Source organism: Anolis sagrei, chromosome 6 (assembly GCF_037176765.1).
Source record: "Anolis sagrei isolate rAnoSag1 chromosome 6, rAnoSag1.mat, whole genome shotgun sequence".
In the NCBI taxonomy this organism is placed as follows: Eukaryota; Metazoa; Chordata; class Lepidosauria; order Squamata; family Dactyloidae; genus Anolis; species Anolis sagrei.
Window position 1 is genome coordinate 48901932 of NC_090026.1, and position 27427 is coordinate 48929358.

Consider the following 27427-nt stretch of genomic DNA (forward strand, 5'->3'; position numbering starts at 1 on the left):
ATGACTTCCCTGGATCTAGACACTAGACTCCTATTGATTCAGGCCAAAATCAGAGCCACGTTGCGCAACCAGCGTAGCACTACCAGCACTGGGTCCCCGCTATCATACTATTACCAAGGGCCCTTCCACACACAGCCCTATATCCCAGAATATCAAGGCAGAAAATCTCACAGTATCTGCTTTGAATGTCTGTCCAGACTGCCATATGTTCCTATTCAAAGCAAATAATGTGGGATTTTATTCAGCTGTGTGGAAGGGGCCTTAGTTTCTAATTAGTTAGATGTTCTGTTTTCTGGTGTTTTTTTCTTCCAAATTTGAATGACATGTTGGAAGCAACTGTGGTTGGTGTTTACTGTGTCGTTCCTAAAAATAGGATCAAGGCCCAACCCTGTGACATCACAGCACCATCCCTATGACATCCCTGGGCTCCACACCCTCTCAGATCACCAGTGTTTTGGGCCTGAAATTTCACTGACAGGACTACTCCCAAACATGGACAGATCAGACATCTCCGTGTTTCATTGCTCTCCAGTTCCTTAAAAATCTGAGAAATTGCCTTCCTCTCTTCAGGACACCGACACACTCTTGAGATCATTCTGGGCCCCCTCTACACTGCCATATAAAATCCAGATTATTTGCTTTGAACTAGATTATATGGTGCTGTAGACTCACATAATTCAGTTCAAAGCAGATATTGTGAATTATCTGCTTATGGTAACATGGACCAGGAAAAAGCAGTGAGGGGTATCACCAGTGAAACCTATTTCAATGCCACCATCATTCCTAGTTCAGAACATAATTGCTCTAGTTGCTGAATATAACCCAACTTTGCAAGGAAAACAGTTTCCACAACTTACGTATAGCCTTCCACTATGGGGATAGTCACAGTGTCATCGAAGTGGTTGTTGTCATTGTGCATTTTCAAATAATTCCCAATTTATGGCGACCCTATCGCAGGTTTTTTTAATAATAATAATAATAATAATAATAATAATAATAATAATAATGCTTTTTTATATTCCATCCTTCTCCCTATGGGGACCCAGAAAGCAGATTACAGCATATAAACAGACACAGGCAAGCAACCAATGCCTTGGGTTGTTGTAGGGTTGTTGTTTTTTTTTGGGGGGGGGGGGCTATATGGCCATGTTCTAGAGGCATTCTCTCCTGACGTTTCACCTGCATCTATGGCAAGCATCCTCAGAGATTGTGAGGTCTGTTGCAACTAGGAAAATTGGGTTTATATATCTGCGGAATGTCCAGGATAGGACAACGAACTCTTGTCTGTTGGAGCTAGAGATGAACGTATAAACCCAATTTTCCTAGTTCCAACAGACCTCACAACCTCTGAGGATGCTTGCCATAGATGCAGGCAAAACGTCAGGAGGGAATGCCTTTAGAACATGGCCATATAGCCCCCAAAAAACCTACAACAATCCAGTGATTCCAGCCATGAAAGCCTTCGAAAATTCAATGCCTTGTTACAATGAAAGTACAATGGAACACAAATAGACAAGCAAAGGCTTCTCGGTCCATTTCTGGCTCTGGGGGCAGTGCTCATCTCTATTTCCAAGCCAAGGAGCCTGTGTTGTCTACGGTCTATGATCTCCTGGTCGTGTGGCCAGTATAACTGCATGGAGTGTCTTTTTGCCTTCCTGCCGAGGCTGTACCTATTGATCTACTCACTTTTGCATATTTTTGAACTGCTGTGTTGACAGGAGGTAGGGCTAACAGTAGGAGTTCACCCCATCCCCCACCGGATTCGAACTGCCAACTTTCAGGTCTTACCAAGATTTGTCCAGAGGGAGTTTGCCTGTCCTTCTGAGGCTGAGACAGTGTGACTTGTTCAAAGCTCCCAAATGGCTGCGTGGGGGATTCAAACTCAGATCTCCAGAATCATAGTTCAGTGTTCCATAATGGACATTCAAAAGACTTTTTCTAGATCAGGAACATTACTCCTCATGATATACTTTATTGTTTTTTGCTAGGGTTGGTCAGTAGTTGCTGCTCCTATGTTTTTGTGTTTGCTTAGGCGAGACTATGGTTTGAAAGCCAGATTTTTTTCCCTCTATAATGTTTTAGTTTGCTTGCTTGTTTTAAAGTTGTACTGCTAAAATTCCGAAGTGCCATTTTTCCGATGCCCTACAACTGAAAAGTTTTGAAATGAAAGGAGCACAGATTTTTTTTTTTGTTTTGATAATACTCAGAATTTTTTTAACTGCTGGGTGGGTGAAAATGTTGCAGCTAGTATCCAGCATTGCCAAAAAATAGTTCAGACAACAACATTTGGTTATTATTGTTGTTATTATTATTATTATTATTATTATTTTAAAGATTGAGAGCTGCAGCAACAAATACCATAAACTACTGACATATTACGTACCTCTTCTGCAGTCAGTTTATTTATTATATTACTTTTCCCACAGATACATTGTGCACAAAGCTGTTTACCTAGTAAGTGCAATGTGTATGAAAGGTTTTGTTTTGTTTGGAAAATGTTAACCCAACAAATGACATTACCTGGAGTGCAAAAACAAACAGGTTTCTGGGATATTTTTTGAGCGTTACCCAAAAAAAAAACCCCTGTTAGAAGCAAATTTGAGGGCACACCTTCCTACTGTGCAGGGCAATGACAACACGGCTGAGGAATGTGTGTCACAGCATCCCCAGCCCTTGTCTAACTGCAGCTCCCATTATCCCCCACTATTGCTTATGTTGGCTAAGGAGGATGGGAGATCCAGTGCAACCACAACTGGCTGAGCTTTACGATCTTCTTCCCTGTTTTGTGAGAACTGCATTGCAAATCTTCTGTCGTCTCAATTCTGCAATGTGCACAGTAAGCTGACTTATAGAATCACTAGCTGTCCCTTGCCACGTGTTGCTGTGGCCCAGTCTGGTGATCTGGAAAATAAAGTAATGAGAAAGTGTTGGTTTCTATGTAATGTCTTTCTGCTTGTGGGTAAACAGTATTTCTTGCTTTTTTTCTCTCAGTGTTGATGTGGAGGTTGTCTGGTTTGCCTACTCTGGAACATGCAACATATAATTGTCCTTTTTTAGGGGTCCCTTTCAAAACTATGATACTATATCTCTCTGTGTGTGAATCATATCTATCTATATCTATAGCTGGGTGGCTCTTTGTCAGGAGGGCTTTGATTACGTTGTTTTTGCCCTGGTGAAGAGAGTTGGACTGGATAGCCTTAAGTATTTTCTGTTAGTCCTGGGGGTTCTGTGTGGGAAGTTTGCCCCAATTCTGTCATTGGTAGGGTTCAGAATGGTCTTTGATTGTAGGTGAACTATAAATCCCAGTAACTACAAATGTCAAGGTCTATTTTCCCCAAACTCCATCTGTGTTCATATTTGGGCATCTGGAAGATTCGTGCCAAGTTTGGTCCAGATCGATAATTGTTTGAGTCCACAGTACTCTCTAGATGTAGGTGAACTCCCAAACTCAAGGTCAATGCTCACCAAACCCTTCTAGTGTTTTCTGTTGGTCATGGGAGTCCCATTATGCCACGTTTGGTTCAATTCCATCATTGGTGGAGTTCTGAATGCGTAGATTAACTATAAATCCCAGCAACTACAGCTCCCAAATGACAAAATCAACATATTTTGAGTGATAGTCAATCCTTGGGTTAGTAGGTGTCTTGTGGCCAAATTTGGTGGAATTCGTCCAGTAGTTTTTGAGTTATGTTCATTCCACAAACGAACATTACATTTTTATTTATATAGATTATAAATATACAGGATCCAATTGCTCATGTCACTACAGTCCTCGGAAGGGATGGAAATTGATGTTTGTTATATGCCCACCGATGAAAAGGGCTCAGCATGATCTATCTGGAAAGTGACTGCTTTGGGTAGGTATTGATGGAAAACGAATTCCAAGAGGAAGTGATAACATACTGCACAAAACGTGACGAGAAGAGGAAGCAGGAAGTTTTTGCAGAAGGTGATGTTGCTAGCTACAACTTACTGTTTCTCCCTTGCAGTTTGTGTTTCAAATTACATCCCTTTGGAATTTTATTTGTTACCAATTTGTAAGTGGCTTACAGGAGACATTCTGTTGTAAGACATAGCTTTCCAAACTAGTGTGTTACCAGTAGTCCACAGGTGTGTTGCATGAACTAGGCTTCCTCCTACCCCATCCCTACAAACAAAGGCTGCCCAACAGACAGCCATCCAGCTTTAGTTAAAAACTTACAGAGGAGACTCCACGGGCCCCAGGCGGTCTATACTTCAGTAGAGTTTAAAGAATCCACAAAGAGCATCTAGTCCAATCCCGTTCTGCAATTAAGGAAGGCACAGTGAAAGCCTTCCCAACAGATGGCCAGCCAACACCTATTTAAAACCTCCCAGAAAAGTCTGATCACTTTAGAAGTGGAGAGGTAGTGCTGTTCAAGTTTACATACTGTTAAAACTTATTATTTGCAGAGTTTGCTGACTCGGTTGCAGTAACTGCCACTAAAAAAGTTTCTGATTAAGAGAAGAAAATCTGTTGACAATGATGTTTGTGATGGACCACAAGGAGTGGCTATAGAGGAAGCTTGATAAGAATCAATTGTGCATAAGATGTTTGAAGGGGAAAAAAATTCAAACTTTCTTTATACAGTAAAGATTATATAACCTGTGTGTGTATATTATATTATATTATATTATATTATGTCAATATATATATATATATATAATACCCAGTTCATCATATATATATATATATATATATATATATATATATATAATCTTTACTGTATGAAAAGGTTTTAATTGTTTTCCTTTAGACATCTTCAGACATCTATTATATCTCATTATATAATATATATAATATATACACATTTCATACAATCTTTACTGTATAAAAAGGTTTGAATTGTTTTCCTTCAGGCATCTTATGTACTACAGTTGCATGAAATTCTTTTAGGGTTGGTTTATCCTCGGTTTTGCTGGTAAAATTGAATTATCATGTTGCAAAAGGGTGCATGTCTAAAAAGTATGTCACCACATATGAAAAGTTTGGAAAGCTCTATTGTAATGCAATCCAGAATTGTCTGAAGTAAGATTAAAGGAATGAGTTACAAAGAGAGGTTAAAGAATTAGTAATTAAGTAGCTAAGAAGGGGTAGGCTTTGCCAGGTAGCAAATGTAGTATGGGAGAAGGAGGCAGAAGGAAAGGAGCAAGTAAATCATTGTGTGTAACTTCACCACCAACGTATTTGTTATTAGTTGCATTTGAGCCATGCAAAGGGACCCTCCATGCACACATGTGTTTCCGTACTACAGACTGAGGTTTTATTGTGTACTAACTGTACCCACCACACATTGCTGTGGCCAACTTTCTGTCCTTCTGTCAGGGCTACAACCTGTGTTGCAGGTTCGCAGCTTGGGTGTGATCTTGAACTCATCGCTGAGCCTGGAACCCCAGGTTTCAGCGGTGACATGGGGAGCATTCGCACAGTTAAAACTTGTGCGCCAGCTGCGCCCGTACCTTGGGAAGTCTGACTTGGCCACGGTAGTCCATGCTCTGGTTACATGCCGTATAGACTACTGCAATTCTCTCCACATGGGGTTGCCTTTGAAGACTGCTCGGAAGCTTCAAATGGTACAGCGTTCGGCAGCCAGGTTGCTAACAGGAGCGGCACTCAGGGAGCATACTATTCCTCTGTTGCACCAGCTCCACTGGCTGGCAGTTTGCTACCAGGCACAATTCAAAGTGCTGGCGTTAGCCTATAAGGCCCTAAATGGTTCTGGCCCTACTTACCTCTCCAAACGCATCTCCTCCTATGAACCGACTAGGACACTAAGATCATCTGGGGAGGCCCTGCCCTCTGTCCCGCCTGAATCACAGGCACGCTTGGCGGGGACGAGAGACAGGGCCTTCTCAGTGGTGGCCCCTCGGCTGTGGAACACCCTGCCTGCAGATATCAGATCGGCCCCCTCCCTGCTGGCGTTCCGGAGGAAAGTGAAGATCTGGCTGTTTGAACAAGCATTTGATTAAACAGTGTAATTAAACATAGGAATGGATTAATGGATGATGAGACTGGATTCTGATTTTACTGTTGAGGCGCTAATGATTGTTATTCTGATGTCAATGATTTATGTTACAATTGTTTTTAATTGCCCTATACTTGTCTCATGTTTTGTATTGATGTTGTTCACCGCTTTGAATCGCCTGGGGGCTGAGAAAAGCGGTATATAAATAAAGTAAATAAATAAATAAATAAATTATTTCTTTCTCTCCTTCCCTTTTTTTTCTTTCCTTCTCTCATTCCTTCCTTCCCCCGTTTTCTTTCCCTTCCTCTTTCTCCCCGTTCTTCCTTTTCTACCTATTTTTGGACTGCAACTCCCAGCAGTCCTCCTGATTGATCTACCTACCTACCTATCTATCTCTATCTAATCTATCTGGAGGATTGCTGGGAGTTGCAGTCCAGGAATAGGAAATTGGGAATATGCAGGGATTGGGATCCTCTCAAAGAGATCCAAGGAGAAGAAAGCTTACAAATGGGAGTGAGACAACAGGAAGTAAGAGAAATCTACCACTTGCAAGGGAAATTCACACCTGAAAGAGATAATGTAGAAAAGGGGTCTCCATTGAAGCTTTCCACAATAAGCCAATTTTTTCAAAATCCAATTATCACAGGAACAGAAAGTGAGGTAAAATCTTCTGAACAGGGGCACAGACAGCAAAACAAACGCCACAGGGGTGTTCACCCTTCCCTATGCTATCCAAAACTGGGAGGGAGAGAGGAATGGCTGGATGGGTGGCATTACACTTAACAATGTGCTTGTTCTGATTTGCAAACAAATTAAACTTATTTATTTATTTGCCATATTTATATGCAGCCTTTCTCAGCCCGGAGGCGACTCAGAGAAGTTTACAATCGGCAAAATTCAATGCCCCCAACAACATAAAATATAATTAAAACATTAACATATAATATAAGCCATATAAAAAATAAGGACAATAAAAACAATAAAACACAAGTCCTCAACGTCTCATTATTAAAATCATTTTCCAGTCGCATCGTCCAATTGTTTCATGGATCTAAATTAGCCTGTTACACTGCATCTGCAAATGCTTGCTCAAAAAGCCAGGTTTTCAGAATGTTAGGAGAGAGGGGACCGATCTCATATCCCTGGGGAGGGAGTTCCATAGCCGAGGGGCCACCGCTGAGAAGGCGGTGGCTGTCTCTCGTCACCGCCAGTCGCATTCACGAAGGAGGCAGGATCGAGAGCAGGGCCTCCCCAAATGATCTTAGAGACCTAGAACTTAAGAACAAACCTACTGAACCTATCTTATTCGTAACTGCCTGTAACCAATTATATGGTACTTTTCATTCTTAAAAGAAACTCAATCATTAGGTCAATCATCTCAAGTTCTGTGCATGCACATCTGTATGTGCTTAAGGCTCATTTACATGGTTGCTATATGCAGCAGTGGCTGCTGACTTTGAAATCAATGAGGCAATGAATCTGCTCCAGATTTTAGGCTGAATTATTATGGAACTGTCCAAAGTACTGAACATTTTCCCCAAAGTATGTGCAGCATCATGAATCATTATGTTAAAGTTTAGACCACTGGTTCTCAACCTGGGGTCCCCAAATGTTTTGGCCTACAACTCCCAGAAACCGCAGCCAGTTGACCAGCTGTTAGGATTTTTGGGAGTTGAAGGCCAAAAACATCTGGGGACCCCAGGTTGAGAACCACTGGTTTAGACTAATAGTATGGAGTAGATTCACTACTCTACTGAATAAATGTGTGGCTTGCTAGGGGGTGTAACAGGAGTGGAAACAATGGGGTGGGACTGTATAACACGAGACTAAAATTCCCAGCATATTGCCTTCAAATGTAGTGCCTGATTATCCTTATAAAACTCACATTGTAGAACAGTTTCATATATAAAACAGGTGTGTGTTTGTAGAGTGGAAAGCTTAGGTGGGGCAAGTTTCGTCTGCTGCCAGTTGACATGTGGGGAATTTACGCAGGATACTGTCACTCAGCTACTGAGTTGCTAGACTGGCCAGGAGTGTAGTGGTTGGCCTCCTTTGTGCGTATCCTCGCAGCCAACTTGAACAGAAACGGGAGAAAGGGAGGGACAATTGGTGGAATGCAGATGGATATATGGAAGCACCCCAAGGATTAAGGTACAAACTTGGCAGCTTTTTGTTATGATGATATGGAGTGGCCAGGCTCTAAGTCAGACCTTGCAGCCTGTATTAAATAAGATTATGCACTATTGTATTCCCAGCACAATGTGCTGCAGCAAAAAAATGATATTATAATGCATCTAGACTAGAATTCTTCTATATATTTCTGTGTATGGTTATGAAAACTGAACAGTGAAGAAAGCTGATAAGAAGGAAATCAACTCATATGAGATGAGATAGGGTATGGAAGAAGAGTTCTGTGGATACCATGGATCTAGACACTATGCATCAATAGGAGCATAGTGTCTAGACCTAGGGAAGTCATGCTACCCCTCTATTCCGCCTTGGCTAGACCACACCTGGAATATTGTGTCCAATTCTGGGCACCACAATTCAAGAGAGATATTGACAAGCTGGAATGTGTCCAGAGGAGGGCAACTAAAATGATCAAGAGTCTGGAGAACAAGCCCTATGAGGAGCGGCTTAAAGAGCTGGGCATGTTTAGCCAGAAGAAGAGAAGGCTGAGAGGAGACATGATAGCCATATATAAATATGTCAGAGGAAGTCACAGAGAGGAGGGAGCAAGCTTGTTTTCTGCTTACCTGGAGACTAGGACATGGAACAATGGCTTCAAACTACAAGAAAGGAGATTCCATCTGAACATGAGGAAGAACTTCCTGACTGTGAGAGCCGTTCAGCAGTGGAACTCTCTGCCCCTGAGTGTGGTGGAAGCTCCTTCTTTGGAAGCTTTTAAACAGAGGCTGGATGGCCATCTGTCAGGGGTGCTGTGAATGCAATTTTCCTGCTTTTTGGCAGGGGGTTGGACTGGATGGCCCATGAGGTCTCTTCCAACTCTATGATTCTCTGATTCTATGACTCCCGGAAAGACAAATAAAAGTCTCTAGAAGCTAAGATGACTAGATTGAGGTTGTCATACTTTGGACATATCACAAGAAGATGTGACCTATTAAAAAAGACAATAACACTATGTAACACTATTTTTGTTCCTGGGTTATGAATGTCATTTCCTAATTGGTTCTATTATAAAAACATGGTGAAAGTTTATTAAACTGCAAAAACTTTGTTTTTGTGGGACATCCTGCAGCACATTTTGCGATAATTTTTCAATGAAAATCTCATCAAGTCTCAACCAATTCAAATAACTTTTGAACTGAGTTTGCAGCAACTGAAGTAAGCCAAGTTCAAAATGTGAGGAAGAGCGAGAATCTGAGAGATTTTTAAAGTGACTGAAAAAATGTGTGATGGAGAAAGAATCAGAACTATCCCTAATCAATTGGAATGGCTTCTGTAGTCCACAACATCAAGCTGAACAGTAATTCAGGCCTTAATGTATTGTTTCTTGCACATTCTGTATCAGAGATAGTTAACCCATTCAGCTTAAAGTGAGGTGCTTGATTAATGCTTTTTTAAAATGTGTTATTGGGAAATCGTTGACTGGAATCCTTTATCACTGTGTAGTATGCTATTTTGAATGGACTTGGTGCTAAGAAACCCAATTGGTTATTTTATTTTTTTTTGTCGTGTCAGAAGCGACTTGAGAAACTGCAAGTCGCTTCTGGTGTGAGAGAATTGGCTGTCTGCAAGGACGTTGCCCAGGGGACGGCCAGATGTTTTGATGTTTTGCCATCCTTGTGGGAGGCTTCTCTCATGTCCCTGCATGGAGAGCTGGAGCTGATAGAGGGAGCTCATCTGCACTCTCCCCGGATTCGAATCTGTGATCTGTCGGTCTTCAGTCCTGCCGGCACAGGGGCTTAACCCACTGTGCCACCGGGGGCTCAAATAATGAATTGTGAAATGTGTAATAGCATATCGGCTAGAGAGTTCAAATGCACATCAATTGTTCAATAGCGCATCAGTGGGCTTTTCTATATACTAATATAAAACATGCAAATGTGAGTAGATCAATAGGTACCACTCTGGCGGGAAGGTAACAGCACTCCATGCAGTCATGCCGGCCACATGGCCTTGGAGGTGTCTATAGACAACGCTGACTCTTTGGCTTAGAATTGGAGATGAGCACTGTGAAGATCCCTTACCTTGCCAGCCTGGGTGGCAGGGCCTAGGAGAGACAGGCTAGTTAGTTTCAGCTTAGAAGGCCTGGCAGAGGGCAGCAGGAGCCATCTTAGTTTAGGGAAAACTCCAGTTCAGAGAGGGGGAGTGGCCTAGGCCTGAGCCAGCCTGGAAACAGCCAGGATTGGTTTGTTAAAGGGGGGCGGAGTTAGCTTGTTTGGAGGGAAAGAAAGAAGCTGTTTTTAGTCAGTCAGTTCTGTTGGATGTTAGAGGTTAGGGCAGGATTAGAGAAGTTTAGGAGTTCCTGTTAAGAATAGGCAGTTTGCCTGAAGTTTGCCAGCCAAGTGAGCTGTGGCAAACTTGGTACAGCTATTTAGGGAAGAAATAGCTGGGTTTTGTAGTAGTAACTGTAACAAAGAAAGAACCATTCTCATGCAACCATTACGCTTTTAAGTACCAGAACATTTTTATCTGTAACAGCTAAGCTTACTAAACTGCATTCACTTCATTCTGTACTATAATAAATAAACTTTACTTGTTTTTTTTGAAACTTAAGCCTGAGTCAAGCGTATATTTGTGGATTCAGTCCCTTTTCCTTTTAAACAACCTCATCTGTTTTCTTTCAAAGAAGCCATTTAAAAGACACAGTACTTGGTGGTCTGAAAGCCTTTTCTAAGTTTAACCAGCTAGAGGGTTCCTGTTCATTTAGTTTATGGTGGCAGCGAAAGTTTAACTAGAGAGACATCGCCTCAAACGCCATATAGGTGCCAGTGAATTCTTTATTTTAAAGGAGGGACAGTTGGTGGGATCTGTTTGCCCCCTGTCAAGGTATATATTGTTGGTGCCATATCTAAAGGAGTTATTATAATTGGTGGTAGATGATGGGATTGATCGTATTGCCATCTGCGTGGTTATTATAAGCACCACACCCTAGAGTCAGACATGACTGGACTTAATGTCACGGGAAAACCTTTACCTTTAGCTCTTTACTGGATACACAGTACATGTTATGCAACTGCTCAATTCTAATCCCTGCAGATATTCGTCCATTTACGAAGTTGTGAAGTCCCCAGCAGAATTTCTTTTGCTTGCTTTCAGGGGTTTTCCAAGGTTTGGCTTCTATGCATGCTCAGTTTCTGCTGGCCAGCTGTTGGTGCTTGTATGGTTCTCCCTCTTAAGTTCCTCTTTTAGGATGCTGTTTTAAAACATGTAATTTCCAACTGAATGTTTAAAATACAACCACAAACAATCATAAGAAGACTCGGGTTATTTTTAGTATCTTAAAGCTGTAAGTCAGATTTGAACCAGACAAGATAAAGAACATTTTTGAGTCAAGAGGCCCAATTTGAATTTGGAAAAGTTTGGATGAGCCACATTCTAGCAGTTCAGGCGCCGACTACACTGCCATATAAAATCCAGATTTTCTGCTTTGAACTGGATTATATGGCAGTGTAGACTAATACAATCCATTTCAAATAAGATAATGTGGATTATCTGCTTTGATAATCTAGATTATATGGTAGTGGAGATCCAGCCTCAGTTCTATGCAGTTCTATGATGCAGTGCAACAGCTTTCCGGCAGAGCTCATTTCCTCAAATGCAAATCAGAGCTCATTTCCATGAAACACTCTTCTGTTTAGATTGTTCTTATATATGATCAGAAATAACAGTAGAAGAAAATTGCAAAGCTGATGGACATTAGCAGGCCAGGTGTTTCCTTTTCCTTAGTTTACACCCCTGGTCAGCACTATTTTTCTTGTCTCTACCATTATTTCCTGAAATTTGTTTGTCCTTTTGTACATGCAGATGTGATCCATCTCTCTCCCTTTGCTTTAGTGGAAGGCTTGAAAAGGATAAATAACCCATCAAAGGGGGTGAAGAAAGTGTGGGGCACCAGATGTTGGACTGCAGCACCCATAACCTCTCATTGCTATGATTTTTATTTATCGTGTCACAGATTAAAAAGAAAAAGAAAAAAAACACACAGATTTTGCAAATTTGGTAGTTGGTTAAATGTCCTTTGACCAGTATCTGGCCACTTGGAGTGCCTCTGGTGTTGCCACAAGAAGGTTCTCCATCGTGCACGTAGCAGGGCTCAGGGTGCATTGCAGCAGGTGGTCAGTGGTTTGTTCTTCTCCGCACTCGCATGCCGAGGATTCCACCCTGTAGCCCCATTTCTTAAGATTGGCTCTGCATCTCGTGGTGCCAGAGCGCAGTCTGTTCAGCGCCTTCCAAGTTGCCCAGTCTTCTGTGTGCCCATGAGGGAGTCTCTCATCTGATATCACCCATGGATTGAGGTGCTGGGTTTGGGCCTGCCACTTTTGGACTCTCGCTTGCTGGGGTGTTCCAGCGAGTGTCTCTGTAGATCTAAGAAAACTATGTCTTGATTTAAGTCGTTGACGTGCTGGTTGATGCCCAAACAGGGGATGAGCTGGAGATGTCTCTGCCTTGGTCCTTTCACTATTGGCTGCTACTTCCCGGCGGATGTCAGGTGGTGCAATACTGGCTAAGCAGTGTAATTTCTCCAGTGGTGTGGGGCGCAGACACCCTGTGATAATGCGGCATGTCTCATTAAGAGCCACATCTACTGTATTGCTATGATGGTAAGGGAGGATGGGAATGCTCCTCCTGCCAAATCTGGTCCATTTTAGCTCCCGTGAAATACAGAGCTTTCCAAACCTTTCATGCCAATTGACATTGAAAAATGAGACCATAATTTTAAGTGTTTTTGTCTATGTATAGTTTTGTTCTGTTTTTGTGCAGAAAAATCAGAGTTTGAAAGATCCTGAACGATTCCCAAAACTCATTACACTTGCAAATTGCCCGACCAATTTTATTTATACGTTCCTCATAGGCCCAATTACTAGTTAAATTATCTTGGCAAGGCTTTGTCTCTCCTAAGGACATTTAGGTATTAAAGTGATTCTACCCGAGAGAAGAGGCCACAAAAACAGAAATGGTAGTGAAACAGTGAGAAGGGAACCAGAGCTCAACACTGGAGCCTGCCTCGGCACACAATTCACAACTTCTCAGTTTTAGCAGCAAATGGACTTCAGCAAAAGCAGAGCAGGATCTGAGACTACTAGATAATCAGAAAGGAACTGCAAGACTAGAGACCCTACCACACAGCCATATAACTCAGAATATCAAGGCAGAAAAAACCCACAATATCTGTTTTGAACTGGGTTATCTGAGTCCACACTGCCATATATTCCAGTGGGATTTTATTCAGTTGTGTCGAAGGGGCCTAGATGGGCCAAGGATCCAGGTTCAAGTGTTACAGTGACCTTTTCTGGTCATTCTTCAAGTTGGAAGCAAGAGATAAAACATGAATTGTGACACATTTGATTTTTCTTTTTTCTTTGGTAACTAGGGGGACAACATGTTTATACTTTAAAATTAACAAGTGTGAACAACACAACTTCCTTTAATTTTTGGTCTAGCAAGTAACCTATTATATTTAACAAGTTGTATTTAAAATGTAGTTTTGACGTAAATGTTTTAATTTCAAGCCATTCTCTTCTAAACAGTTAAATATGTTTGAAGGAGAAAATAACACATGAGTTAAATGTATTGTCGAAGGCTTTCATGGCTGGAATCACTAGGTTCTTGTAGGTTTTTTCGGACTATAGGGCCATGTTCTAGAGGCATTTCTCCTGACGTTTCGCCTGCATCTATGGCAAGCATCCTCAGAGGTAGTGAAGTCTGTTGGAATTAGGACAATGGGTTTATCTGTGGAATGGCTGAGGTGAGGCAAAGAGCTCTTCTCTGCTGGAGCTAGGTGTTAATGTTTCAACTGACCACCTTCATTAGCATTTGAAGGCCTGGCTGAGCCTGGGAAAATCTTTTGTTGAGAGGTGTTAAGATGTGCCTGGTTGTTTCCTCTCTGCTGTTTTGCTGTTGTAATTTTAGAGTTTTTTAATACTGGTAGCCAGATTTTGTTCATTTTCATGGTCTCTTCCTTTCTGTTGAAATTGTCCACATGCTTCTGGATTTCAATGGCTTCTTTGTGTATCTGACATGGTGGTTGTTGGTGTGGTCCAGCATTTCTGTGTTCTCAAATAATATGCTGTGTCCAGGCTGGTTCATCAGGTGCTCTGCTATGGCTGACTTCTCTGGTTGAAGTAGTCTGCAGTGCCTTTCATGTTCCTTGATTCGTGTTTGGGCAATGCTGCGTTTGGTGGTCCCTATGTAGACTTGTCCAACTAACACATGAGTTAGTTGGGAATTAATAATGTTTAAAAATTAATTAACAAAGAGATATTCTGGGTTGCTGTGAGTTTTTTGGATAATATGGCCATGTACCAGTAGCATTCTCTCCTGACATTTCACTTGCATCTGTGGCTAGCATCTCCCGAGGTTTGTTCAGAGGTTTGTGGGAATGAGGCAAGTGGGATCTATCTATCTATCTATCTATCTATCTATCTATCTATCTATCTATCACCTATCTATCACCTATCTATCACCCATCTATCACCTATCTATTTATCTATCTATTTATCTATCTATTAGGCCTGGGTAACAACGGAAAAATTTGTTTCTAAAATAGATTCGTTTTTTGGAGGGTTTTGCATTTCGATATTTAAAAGAATTCCGAAATTTTTCTTTTAAAAAGTTCGATATTTACGAAATTTCGTAAATGTAAAAAAAATTACGAAACATTAACGAAACATTAACGAAACAATAACGAATCGATTCGTTAATGGCGGACGCGATCGCGCAATACGCTAAAAAACCTCCAAATGGGACAGGGGGGACTTCTGAAGCTTCCCTCTCCCTCTGTTGTTGACTGTTGGTGTGATATTATAATTTTTTTTCACTAATTAAACAAAAAACAACTATAAAACTTGCCCCAGACATGCGGAAATAATAACAAAACGACCTCAAACCGATAACGAAACGAATACATAATGAATCCGAAGCATTTACGAAACGAATTGAAAAATTCGTTTCGTTTTTAAGTTGCTCCAGAATGGTTCGTTATCGCTTCGTTATAAAAAAAATAACGAATTTTTAACGAATTACGAATTAACGAAACGAAACCACCCAGCCCTACTATCTATCTATCATCTATCTATCATCTATCTATCATCTATCTATCATCTATCTATCATCTATCTATCTATCTATCTATCTATCTATCTATCTATCTATCTATCTATCTATCTGTGAAATGTCCAGGGTGGGAGAAAGAACTCTTGTCAGTTTGAGGCAAATATGTATGTTGCTATTAGACAGTTTAATTAGCAATTCATCATCATCATCATCATCATCATCATCATCGGGTTGTTGTACAACAACCCAGTGATTCCGGCCATGAAAGCCTTTGACAATACATCATCATCATTATTTTATTTCTTACCCACATCTCCCTATGGCTCAAGGCAGGTTACAACACAGTTAAAAAACACAAACATTGCTAAAATTCAACAAATATACATATTTCTATGCAAGATCCACATTTCTATAAAAGATCCAATTGCGTAGCCTTGCAGCTGCAAAGCCTGGCTGTTGTTGTCTGGGGCATCCTTTGTTTGGGAGGTTTATACTGTTACTTGATTGTTGGCTGTCTGGATTTCCCCTGTTTCTGAGCGTTGTTCTTTATTTTATTTTATTTTATTTTTGCCTTGATTCATGTATTTTTTAAATACTGGTAACCAGATTTTGCTTATTTTCATGGTTTTCTCCTTTCTGTTGAAATTGTCCACATGCTTGTGGATTTTAATGGCTTCTCTGTGTAGTTGACATGATGGTTGTCTGAGTGGTCTAGCATTTCTGTGTTTTCAAATAGTATTCTGTGTCCAGGTTGGTTTACCAATTGTGGACCACCAAACACAGATCTTTGTCTAGCAGAGGCAAAATAATTGTGTAATAATCCCGAGCTGGAAACAATTTATTAAAAGTAATCTATTTACTTATAACTCACTAGCCGTCCCCTGCCACGCGTTGCTGTGGCCCACATGGGGGTTCTGTGTGGGAAGTTTGGTCCAATTCTATCGTTGGTGGGGTTCAGAATGCTCTGTGATTGTAGGTGATTGTAGATGAACTATAAATCCCAGCAACTACAAGTCTCAAATGACAAAAATCAATCAAATGTCAAAATTCTATTTTCCCCAAACTCCACCGGTGTTCACATTTGGGCATATTGAGTATTCATATAGAGTTTGGTCCAGATCCATCATTGTTTGAGTCCACAGTGATCTCTGGATGTAGGTGAACTACAACTCCAAAACCAAAGGACACTGCCCACCAAACCCTTCCAGTATTTTCTGTTGGTCATGGGAGAACTGTGTGCCAAGTTTGGTTCAATTCCAATGTTGGTGGGATTCAGAATGCTCTTTGGCTGTAGGTGAACTATAAATCCCAGCAGCTACAACTCCCAAATGACAAAAATAATTTTTTTTTGAGTAAAGAACATACATTGGGTTGTTAGGTATCTTGTGTCCAAATTTGGTGTCAATTCGTCCAGTGGTTTTTGAGTTCTGTTAATCCCACAAACGAACATTATATTTTTATTTATATAGATTGCATTTTTTAAATGAGGACATAACATTGCATTTCAAGAGAAATACGTAATAGTTCCTGAGTAATGCTTTAACATTCCCCAGTGTCCCCTTTCATCCAATTGTACTCCATTCTTGCATAAATGCTAGTTTTAAAAGAAAACAACAAATAAATAAAGATGAAAATAAAACATTTCTCCAGAGTTGACAGCAATGAATTACTTATGGTGGAGCCGGGCTGGGTAGGAATTTGTGTAACAAATTACTTTTAGTTTCTAATCTGTAGACATCAGATTATCTTGGTAGATTCCATGTCAATTGGGGAGAAAATCTATGTAGAAACTTCAAAAGAACTATTGGAGATGTTAGACCTATATGTGGGAGAGATCTCAGCACTATGGATAGCTCTTTAGAGCTCAAACTCACTGCCCCCAATGAAATGGAAACCAAACCACCTATTACTACAGCCACATTTGCCACTTCTGTGGGTTACAGGATGCTTTTTGTTACAAATTGAAATTGAATCCAGACAAGACAGAGGTACTCCTGGTCAGTCGCAAGGCCGAACAGGGTATAGGGTTACAGCCCGTGCTGGATGGGGTCGCACTCCCCTTGAAGGCGCAGGTTCGCAGTTTGGGTGTGATCCTGGATTCATCACTGAGCCAGGAGCCCCAGTTCTCGGCGGTGACCAGGGGAGCATTTGCACAGCTTAGGCTCATGCGCCAGCTGCGCCCGTACCTTGAAAAGTCTGACTTGACCACGGTAGTCCACGCTCTGGTTACATCCCATTTAGACTACTGCAACGCTCTCTACGTGGGGTTGCCTTTGAAGACGGCCCGGAAGCTCCAACTGGTCCAACGTGCGGCAGCCATGATACTAACAGGAGCGGGACACAGGGAGCATACAACTCCCCTGCTGTACCAGCTCCACTGGCTGCCGATCTGCTACCGGGCTCAATTCAAGGTGCTGGCATTGGCCTATAAAGCCCTAAACGGTTGCGGCCCAAAATACCTAACTGACCGCCTCTCGGCCTATGAGCCCACGAGGACTTTGAGATCTTCCGGGGAGGCCCTGCTCTCGATCCCGCCTGCGTCACAGGCACGGCTGGTGGGGACGAGAGATAGGGCCTTCTCGGTGGTGACTCCTCGGCTGTGGACATCAGGCTAGCCCCCTCCCTGTTGATATTCCGCAGGAAGTTAAAGACCTGGCTGTTTAAGAAGGCATTTGATCAAGAAGTGCAATGACTGGTAATTTGACCATAGGAATGGAACAACGGAAATGATATCGGATTGTGGGTTTGACGATGAGACGATTCGGAATGGCTTTTGTAGTAATGTTGATGTTTTGATAAGATGTTTTTCTGATAATGATGAATTGTGGATTATTTTACACTATGTTTTGTAATTTGCTCTTGTTTTTCCATGTTGTACACCGCAATGAGTCGCCCTTGGGCTGAGAATTGCGGTATATAAGCGCAGTAAATAAATAAATAAATAAATAATGTTACAAAAACTACTCCTTTTTTCCTTAAAACAAAACTATCGGCTTCCCTAATTCCAAACCCATGTTACAGATTCTTCTTGTCTTTCATTTCAGAGAGAAGAAATAGCTTGCAATACGGGAAGTTGCTGGGAGGCTACCAGGATGGATTCGTTGGGCAAAGACGTGCAGGAGGAGACCTATGTCTTAGTGGAATATGCCTTTGAGTATGCCTCCAAGGATGGGCGGTTGATATCAATCAAACCCAACGAGAGATACATCCTTTTGAGGCGGACAAATGACCACTGGTGGCACGTTAGGAAAAGCAAAGAAGCCCGGCCTTTCTACATCCCAGCCAAGTATGTCAAAGAGCTGGGCCCCATCACCCAGACTGTACCGTCTTTGGATATGCTGCCCCCCAAAAACTCGGAGAATCCCGATTTAGGGGCTTCTGTTGAGCCTGGCAAGGAGCATTCACCGGAGTATGTGTATCGGTTTGTGAACGCTGGTCAAGATGGTAATGCAGATACCTCCCAACACCAGTCCATCTCTTCCGGAGCAGGAGAGACAGTCCCTTTGGACAACAGTGAGAGGTCATTGCCCTTCCATTCTGGAGCCAAAAGACCACCCATTAGCACATCTCATGGATCATTTAAACCTTCCCACAAAACAGGCTCAGGTAATTTCCCGGTGAGCTCTGGCTCCTCCACTGAACACATGAGGTCTACAGTATCTCTGGATGATTTGGCAAGGTTCACCCCTCATGGCCAAGTAGGCAATGTCGGGAACTCAGGATTGCACAAAGCAGCTTCATGGGACCACCCCCATCCTTGCCTGAAGAGCAGCTCAGAGAACCTCCATAAAGTAGCTGAGGACAGGGCGGACATATTGGAGAAGAATGACGAACAGGTACAGTATATGTTGTGGTTCTTAACCATAGGTGAAGATTAGGAATGGTAGTGGTTCCACAGAGCACTCACTAGGATCTCTTGTCATTTCTGACCTTGCATTGTGTCAGTACTGTCCTTTCCCTGTGTCTCTTGACTAACCAGTAGATCCAGAAGTTTAATACTGAGTTCATGGCAAAGATCTGATATATAATCTCTAAAAATGGCTGGCATTCTTCACTGAAAAAGAGATATCATACTGCACATGCAGAAAATACTTTTTTCTTGTCAGTCCATGACTAAAAATCTGGTTTTGGTACTGAATCTTAACATCTGTACTTTTCATTTGATACTGGTTACTTGAGTTGTTCTTCTAGAAGTACAGTAGACCCTCCACATTTCTTGGAATAAGGGGTGCAGGAGTAGAAAAAGTTCATACTTCTGAAAAAGTAGAAAAGTAAATTTCTAGGAATCTCTAGGCCCTCCTGCATGACTCTATAAATATCAATTTCAAGAAGCTGACCATAGAATCCTTAGAATCGCAACGGAAGATCTACAAATGTCTAGAGAAATCTTCTCTTTAGGAATTTCTAGTGTGACTTTATAGTCATCTTCTAGCACAGTTAACAGAGTTGTGCAGGAGAATCTAGATATTTTTAGAGAGAATCTATTAATTAAATATGTTAATAATTGAACCTGCAAAAGTTCAATGTGTACATGTGGAGGACAAACTGTAAAACACAGTTGCTAATGTTACATGTATGATAAATTTCCTTGAATTGATCATTTTTGACAGTAGACAGGAGATCTTGTGTTGGAAGGCCCATGGGTTGTGCTTATTGTAATTTTATATTGTTATCTATTCACATGTTTTATGTAATTATGATGTTGTTTATTGTTTGCATTTTCGGTTTGCATTTTCGGTTTTACTCTGTTGTAATTTGTTGTTTGGGCTTGGCCTCATGTAAGCCGCTCTGAGTCCCCATCGAGGAGATGGTGGCGGGGTATAAATAAAGTTTATTATTATTATTAATACTAGCTGTCCCCTGCCACACGTTGCTGTGGCCCACATGGGGGTTCTGTGTGGGAGGTTTGCCCCAGTTCTATCATTAGTGGGGTTCAGAATGCTCTGTGATTGTAGGTGAACTATAAATCCCAGCAACTGCCAAATGTCAAGATTCTATTTTGCCCAACATTCACACACATGAACATGCATTCATCCTCATGCACCCAAATATTATAATATCCTTTTCTCCCTCCTTGGAGAAGCACCTGTTAGGCCAGACACTGCTTTCCTGCAGCCCTTCCAATGCATAGTTCCAAAACTTCCATAATGGCGTAACTTCTTTCCCTAAGAACAATGCCAAGGACCAGATCTCTGTTTTCCATACAGCAGAACCTGACTCCCTGCACAAAATTTAAGACTCAAAAAGCGCACGTCTTCCTCTTCCTTTGAGAAAGAAGCTCCCTTCCAAATCTGTCACTCTCCGAATACACCATCTCTGTCCTGTCCATGGACCAGAGAGGCGGGTGAACCAGACTCCTCAGGTCTGTCACAATTTGAGCATTATTAGACTAAGTCTTTTATAGGAATATTCTGCTGATCTAGTACCAAAGTTGTAAATTAATGATAACGTCTTCCATCCTGGCTCCATCTCAGTTTCCTGGCCAGATGTTGATGCTCCTTGATTGATTTTGATCTTATGTTGACATCCTTCTTAACATTGTAAACATTTCTGTTATCACTGTCCCAGTTCCTATCAGAGTTTACTTTTCAGTTCTTATTAGCAACTTTTAATTACAGTCCCAGCATGCAGTAGTTAGTCATTGCAGGTCTTAATATTTTACTGGTGCTTCCAAAATTATTACCTCCATCCATACATTCTTTTATAAAAAAAATTTATTATGCTATAAACACAAATCAATAAGCCAAATTCCAAGTTTTACACATATAAACCCTGAGTAATTCAACAAATATTAAAGACATTATGGTAATTTACACTGGTGTAGATTACATTTTTCCCTCCATCCCTCCCTCTCCCTCCCTCCTCAACCACAGTATATTTCTACTAATCTTGCAGATCCAGCCACTGGTAAAGTCTTTGTATTTTTTTTCTTTATTGTGATCGTTGGCTCCTCTATTTTTCAACCAGTTGAAGTAGACCTTCCATCTATTTGTAATGACTTTTTCTTTGTCAATTCTGGGTGCTTGCTTAGTCATAATTCCTGTAATGTCTAACAGCACTTGATCATACATATAATCATTCCAATTCCTTAATGTCAATTTCCATTTGTCTTTCCATCCTCTAGTAATCACAGCATGGAATGCTCTTATTGTTACCTTAAATAATTCCTGGCAATTGGTTTTTATACTCGGATGATCCAACACTCCCCATAGTAGCAAATCATTATTAATTTGAATTTTTATCTGGAATAGCTCCTGAATTTTTCCTTGTATCATTTGCCAGAATTTTTTTATTTCAGAACACTCCCACCACATATGTGAATAAGTACCTTTTTCTTTATTACAATGCCAACACGTCAAATTCTTTCCTTTTACCATATAAGCCAATTGTTCAGGAGTCCTGTACCATTTTAATATCATCTTTTTTCTAATTCATTATATTTTTCTGTTTTTATTTTATTCATGTTCCTAATTATTTCCTCTATTTCTTGTGTCCGTAATGATTTAACCCCATTCTATTTGTTACGTATTGCTCTAATCATACATCCTTCCATTCAACTCATTCATACCCACACATCATTATATCAAATTTGCATTTATCAAATCTGTATATTAAATTTTTGTGACAAAACAAAAACATTTACTTCAAAGTCTGCAAAAAATGTATTGAAAAAAAGAATAAAATGCCAATGCAAAAAAATACTGTACAACAAATGCCTACATTGCTTTTTGGTGCAGTTTGGGAATCTTGTAACTATAAACTGAACTACTTTCAATTCCTATATTCTACGGAGAGACAAGCAAACGAACAGGAAAAGGCAGAACTATTTCAAATCCTCTATAGTCTAAAAGAGAAGTGAGCGTGGCACTTACACCTCATGTGAGAAAAGTATTAACATATTATTTTAAATTAAAATTTATGCAGGCTACAAATAGTTGCCAACATCTTTTCTTCTCCCCTCCCTACTCTTGTTCCCATGCTTTTGGCTTGATCTACAGATATGATGGAGCTGATAGTCATGCTGTGGAAAACGTGGCCCATTGATTTGTGTTGATAGAGCTATGGATTACAGGTAAAAGAGCAGCTGGGTTGATTTTATTCTGTTTAGCCAACAACTCTAGCTGCAGTCAGGGGTAAGGCCAACTTTACCATTAGACCTCCCGCCTGTCTATTTGCTCATTAATTTCTGGAGCTGGGCCAGGTGCTGAGCTGTTCTCAAGCTCCAAATCATGGGAATTCTCTGGTAGCAATTCAGGGAGCACACCATCATCCCCACATCCTTCAGGGACATTCTCATGAGAAACTACACTTTGAACAGAGATCTCCTGGTCATTCTCTGAATCAATATCATTGACCAGACCATTATCTTCTTGAAACTCGTTGTCATCACTCCTCATATCTAAAGCACCCTGGTCCTTAAACACAATCACAGGCTGAGCTCCAACATCCACCCTATCTCTCTGAGGGGACTCAAGGCAGATTGCAACATATGCATTCAATGCCTTGAAACAATCAAACACAGACACACAGATAAAGGTAAAGACTTCCCCTTCATCTCTTGCTCTTTGGGGTGGTGCTCATCTTCATTTCTAAGCTGAAGAGCCTTGTCTGTAGATACCTCTTAGGTCAGTGGTTCTCAATCTGGGGTCCCCAGATGTTTTTGGCCTCCAACTCCCAGAAATCCTAACAGCTAGTAAACTGGCTAGGATTTCTGGGAGTTGGAGGCCAAAATCATCTGGGGACCCCAGGTTGAGAACCACTGTCCTAGGTCATTTGGGCAGCATGACTGCATGGAGCGCCATTTACCTTCCCACCGAGGCGGTACCTATTGATCTACTCACATTTACATGTTTTTGAACTGCTAGGTTAGCAGGAGCTGAGGCTAACAGCGGGAGCTCACGCCATCCCATGGATTCAAACCATCAACCTTCTGGTCAGCAAGTTCAGCAGCTCAACGGTTTAACCCATTTCGCCACCACGGCTCCTTTTATCCAGTTCTTATTACCCATCTTCTCTATTACTTTATCTTTAGGGATTAACTGGCCATTCAGATAATACCTTTCTTTGATTTTACCATATCCTTTGCTTTTCATTTATTTCCACCATCCCGGGTCCCTCTCCTTCTCATATAGACTCTCCAGAGGTGCCCATATATGTATTTCTATGAATAAGAAATCTTGGAAGCAATCCAGGAGCGGATTGTGAAAAAACTGGTTCTGTTTGTGAGAACAAATTCCTGTGCTGATCACCTGCCTGGATATCTTTAAAAAACACAAGCAAAACTTGATAAACAAATTGCATGGCAAGCAGAAATCAAAACCTTGCATCTCCCCGGTGTATTATACTGCATAACACGGTTTTTGTTCCTGGGTTATAAATGTCATTTCCTAATTAGTTCTATTATAAAAACATGCAAAACGTTTATTAAAGTGCAAAAACTTGGCTTTTGTGGTACATGGCGGCAGGGTATAAATAAAGATTATTATTATTATTATTATTATTATTATTATTATTATTATTATTTCAGACCGGGGCATGGTACCGAGACGGTCTTGGTCGCCTTAGTGGATGATCTGCGCCGGGAGCTAGACAGGGGGAGTGTGTCCCTGTTGGTGCTCCTGGACCTCTCAGCGGCCTTCGATACCGTCGACCACGGTATCCTTCTGGGGCACCTTGCGGAAATGGGTCTTGGGGGCACTGCTCTGCAGTGGCTCCAGTCATTTCTGGAGGGCCACACCCAGAAGGTGTTATTGGGGGACTCCTGTTCCGCACCACAACCTTTGACTTGTGGGGTGCCACAGGGTTCCATACTGTCCCCCATGCTGTTTAATATCTACATGAAGCCGCTGGGTGAGATCATCTGGAGTTTCGGGGTGCGGTGTCATCTGTACGCAGATGATGTCCAACTCTGTCACTCCTTCCCACCTGCTACTAAGGAGGCTGTTGAGGTCCTGAACCGGTGCCTGGCCGCTGTAACGGTCTGGATGAGGGCGAACAAACTGAAACTAAATCCAGACAAGACAGAGGTACTCCTGGTCAGTCGCAAGGCCGAACGGGGTATAGGGTTACAGCCTGTGCTGGATGGGGTCGCACTCCCCTTGAAGGAGCAGGTTCGCAGCTTGGGTGTGACCCTGGACTCATCGTTGAGCCTGGACCCCCAGGTTTCAGCGGTGACCAGGGGAGCATTTGCACAGCTCAGGCTCGTGCGCCAGCTGCGCCCGTATCTCGGGAAGTCTGACTTGGCCACGGTGGTACACGCTCTTGTCACATCCCGCCTGGACTACTGCAACGCTCTCTACGTGGGGCTGCCCTTGAAGACGGCCCGGAAGCTTCAGCTGGTTCAGCGCGCGGCAGCCATGTTACTAACTGGAGCAGGTGGCAGGGAGCACACAACGCCCTTGTTGTCCCAGCTCCACTGGCTGCCGATTTGCTACCGGACCCAATTCAAGGTGCTGGTTTTGGCCTACAAAGCCCTAAACGGTTCCGGCCCAAAATACCTTTCGGACCGCATCTTGGCCTACGAGCCCACGAGGACCTTGAGATCATCTGGGGAGGCCCTTCTCTCGATCCCGCCTGCCTCACAGGCACGGCTGGCGGGGACGAGGGAGAGGGCCTGCTCGGTGGTGGCCCCCCGGCTGTGGAACACTCTCCCTGCACACATCAGACAGGCGCCTTCCCTCATGTCCTTTCGAAAAAGCCTTAAGACATGGCTGTTCGAGAGGGCATTTAATTAAGTGCTAAACAATACGGTAATGAGAACTGGAATGGAACAAGGAATATGAGACTGGCTATGATTCCACTAAGAGACGAAGTGGATTTTTAGTGTAGTCTGTAATTGTTGTATAGTTTATATGTTGTTGAAACTGGCTTTTTGTAATTGTCTTTTATGTGTACTGTACACCGCCATGAGTCGCCCTTATGGGCTGAGAATGGCGGTTAATAAGTGCATCAAATAAATAAATAATAAATAATAAATATTATTATTATTATTATTATTATTATTATGTTTATATTGTTTACTCTGTATGTATTGATGATGTTACTCTGAGAGCTCTCGGGGAGATAGAGCAGTATATAAATAAATTTTTGTTGTTGTTCAAAGTAAGTACTGCACGATTAAACAAGAACGACACTTTTAAACTAGGAACAGAAAATATTTAAAATTTTGTTACATAGTGTTATATATTCAAGCTGAGTGCTTGGAATGAATTCTAGAAGGCTGCAAACTCACAGCGTCCAGTAGGTGGCAGCACCTTCCTTGACAGCAGATAGTGGAAGGAACCATTCTATGAAAGGGGGGGAGGGCTTAAATTTCGAATGTTTGCAACAAAAGCAACACCAAACTTCCTATTTAAAGAAAAATCTGTCTTGGCAGGTAGAAAGGTACGAGTCTAACCCTTTGTTTTCTAGAGCGACATTTGACATTGTTGTTGTTTATTCGTTCAGTCGCTTACGTCTATCTTTAATCTTGACATCTCATCAATAACCATGTCCAGTTTGCCCTGGCACATAGATCTTACATTCCAGGTTCCTATAGTAAAGGTTGTCCCCTGACATTAAGTCCAGTCATGTCTGATTCTGCGGTGTGGTGCTCATCTCCATTTCTAAGCCGAAGAGCCGGCGTTGTCCATAGACATCTCCAAGGTCATGTGGCCAGCACGACTGCATGGAGTGCCATTACCTTCCCGCTGGAGCGGTACCTATTGATCTACTTACATTTGCATGTTTTCGAACTGCTAGGTTGGCAGAAGCTAGGGCTGACAGCAGAATTGAACCTTTAACCTTTCCGTCAACAAGCTCAGCAGCTCAGCACTATTATTTATTTATTTATTTATTTATTTATTTATTTATTTATTTCGGGCACTTCTACCCCGCCCTTCCCAACCCCCTAGCAGGGACTCGGGGCAGCTTACAACGGGCACAATTCAATGCCACAATTCAACAATTAAAATACATAACAACAATAACCACAATAGTTAAAACATTCAATTAATACAATAACAACTAAAAAGCCAATCTAGTGGCCAACGTTCACCGAGTTCTAAAATCCGTAAGTCCATTCAGCATTACCATAGTCCTTTCCAAATTCTGGTCGTCATTACCTTGTCAGTCTGCCAGATTACCCAAAGGCCAGGTCCCATATCCATGTTTTCAGCTTCCTTCTGAAGGAGAGGAGGGATGTTGATGACCTAATTTCCCCGGGGAGTGAGTTCCACAGGCGAGGGGCCACCACTGAGAAGGCCCTGTCCCTTGTCCTTACCAGCCTCACTTGTGATAGAGGCGGGCCCGAGAGCAGGGCCTCCCCAGAAGATCTTAAACTCCGAGGTGGGACATAGAAGGAGATACATAGAAGGACACAGAAGGAGATACATTCGGACAGGTACACTTTAACCCACTGCACCACCAGGGTTCCTATAGTGTGTTGATCTTTAGAACAATGGATTCGTCGTTCATCGCCAGCACCGTCGGCTTTGAAATAGCTTCGTCATCACATCTCGGGCTAGTTGAACTTCTCCTCTGCTTCTCCCCAGTAGTATTTTGACCATCTTCTAACTTGGGATCCCATCTTCTGATGGCATACCGACATATCTCTGGTTGTACTGACCCATTTAGTTTTCATGGCAAGAATACTGGGGTGGGTTGCCACTACTTTCCCCAGGGACCGTGTTTGGTCTGACCTCTCTGCCATGACCTTCCTGTCTTGGGTGTCCCTCCACGGTTTCACACGTGGCATCATTGAGGTGCTCAAGCTCCAGCACCAAGACAAGGTAACAGTCCTTTGTTGGAGAACTAATAAAAACATTATCCTCCCACCTGCCTTGGGAAGTGGTGGAGTCCACTCTTACCACCTTGTTCTGCAGGAATAGAGCAGGTTTGAAAAGGTACAGTCTGCATGGGCAGCATGATTCAGTTCACACACGTGTTTCGTTGGACAAACTACGTAGGAGAGACAAAAAAAAATCCTTGTCTTTTAGAGGACTCCACCTGCGCTATGAATGACTCAGTTATTCAATCAAGGGAGTTGTTTTGCTTTTAATCTACAGTCAGGACAAGCCAGTTCACACAGGAGCCAATGATTAAAGCAGCCTTAGAGGTATAAAGAGGGAGGCAGTGCTACAAAGGCCCTTCCACACAGGCCTTATAGCCCAGAATCTGATCCCAGATTTTCTGGTTTAAACTGGATTATATGAGTGTGCACTGCC

The 27427-nt window shown here is 42.0% G+C and overlaps 1 protein-coding gene across 3 annotated transcripts in view; it reads left to right on the plus strand.

Annotated features, from left to right (window-relative positions):
- Positions 1–27427, plus strand: part of ARHGAP27 (Rho GTPase activating protein 27) — a 117457-nt gene that overhangs the window by 19334 nt on the left and 70696 nt on the right. For all 3 annotated transcript variants that reach the window (XM_067470092.1, XM_060781236.2, XM_067470093.1), the window contains exon 2: positions 18269–19060. In XM_067470092.1, coding sequence (XP_067326193.1) covers positions 18269–19060 — 792 coding nt within the window. The remainder of the gene's footprint in view (positions 1–18268; positions 19061–27427) is intronic.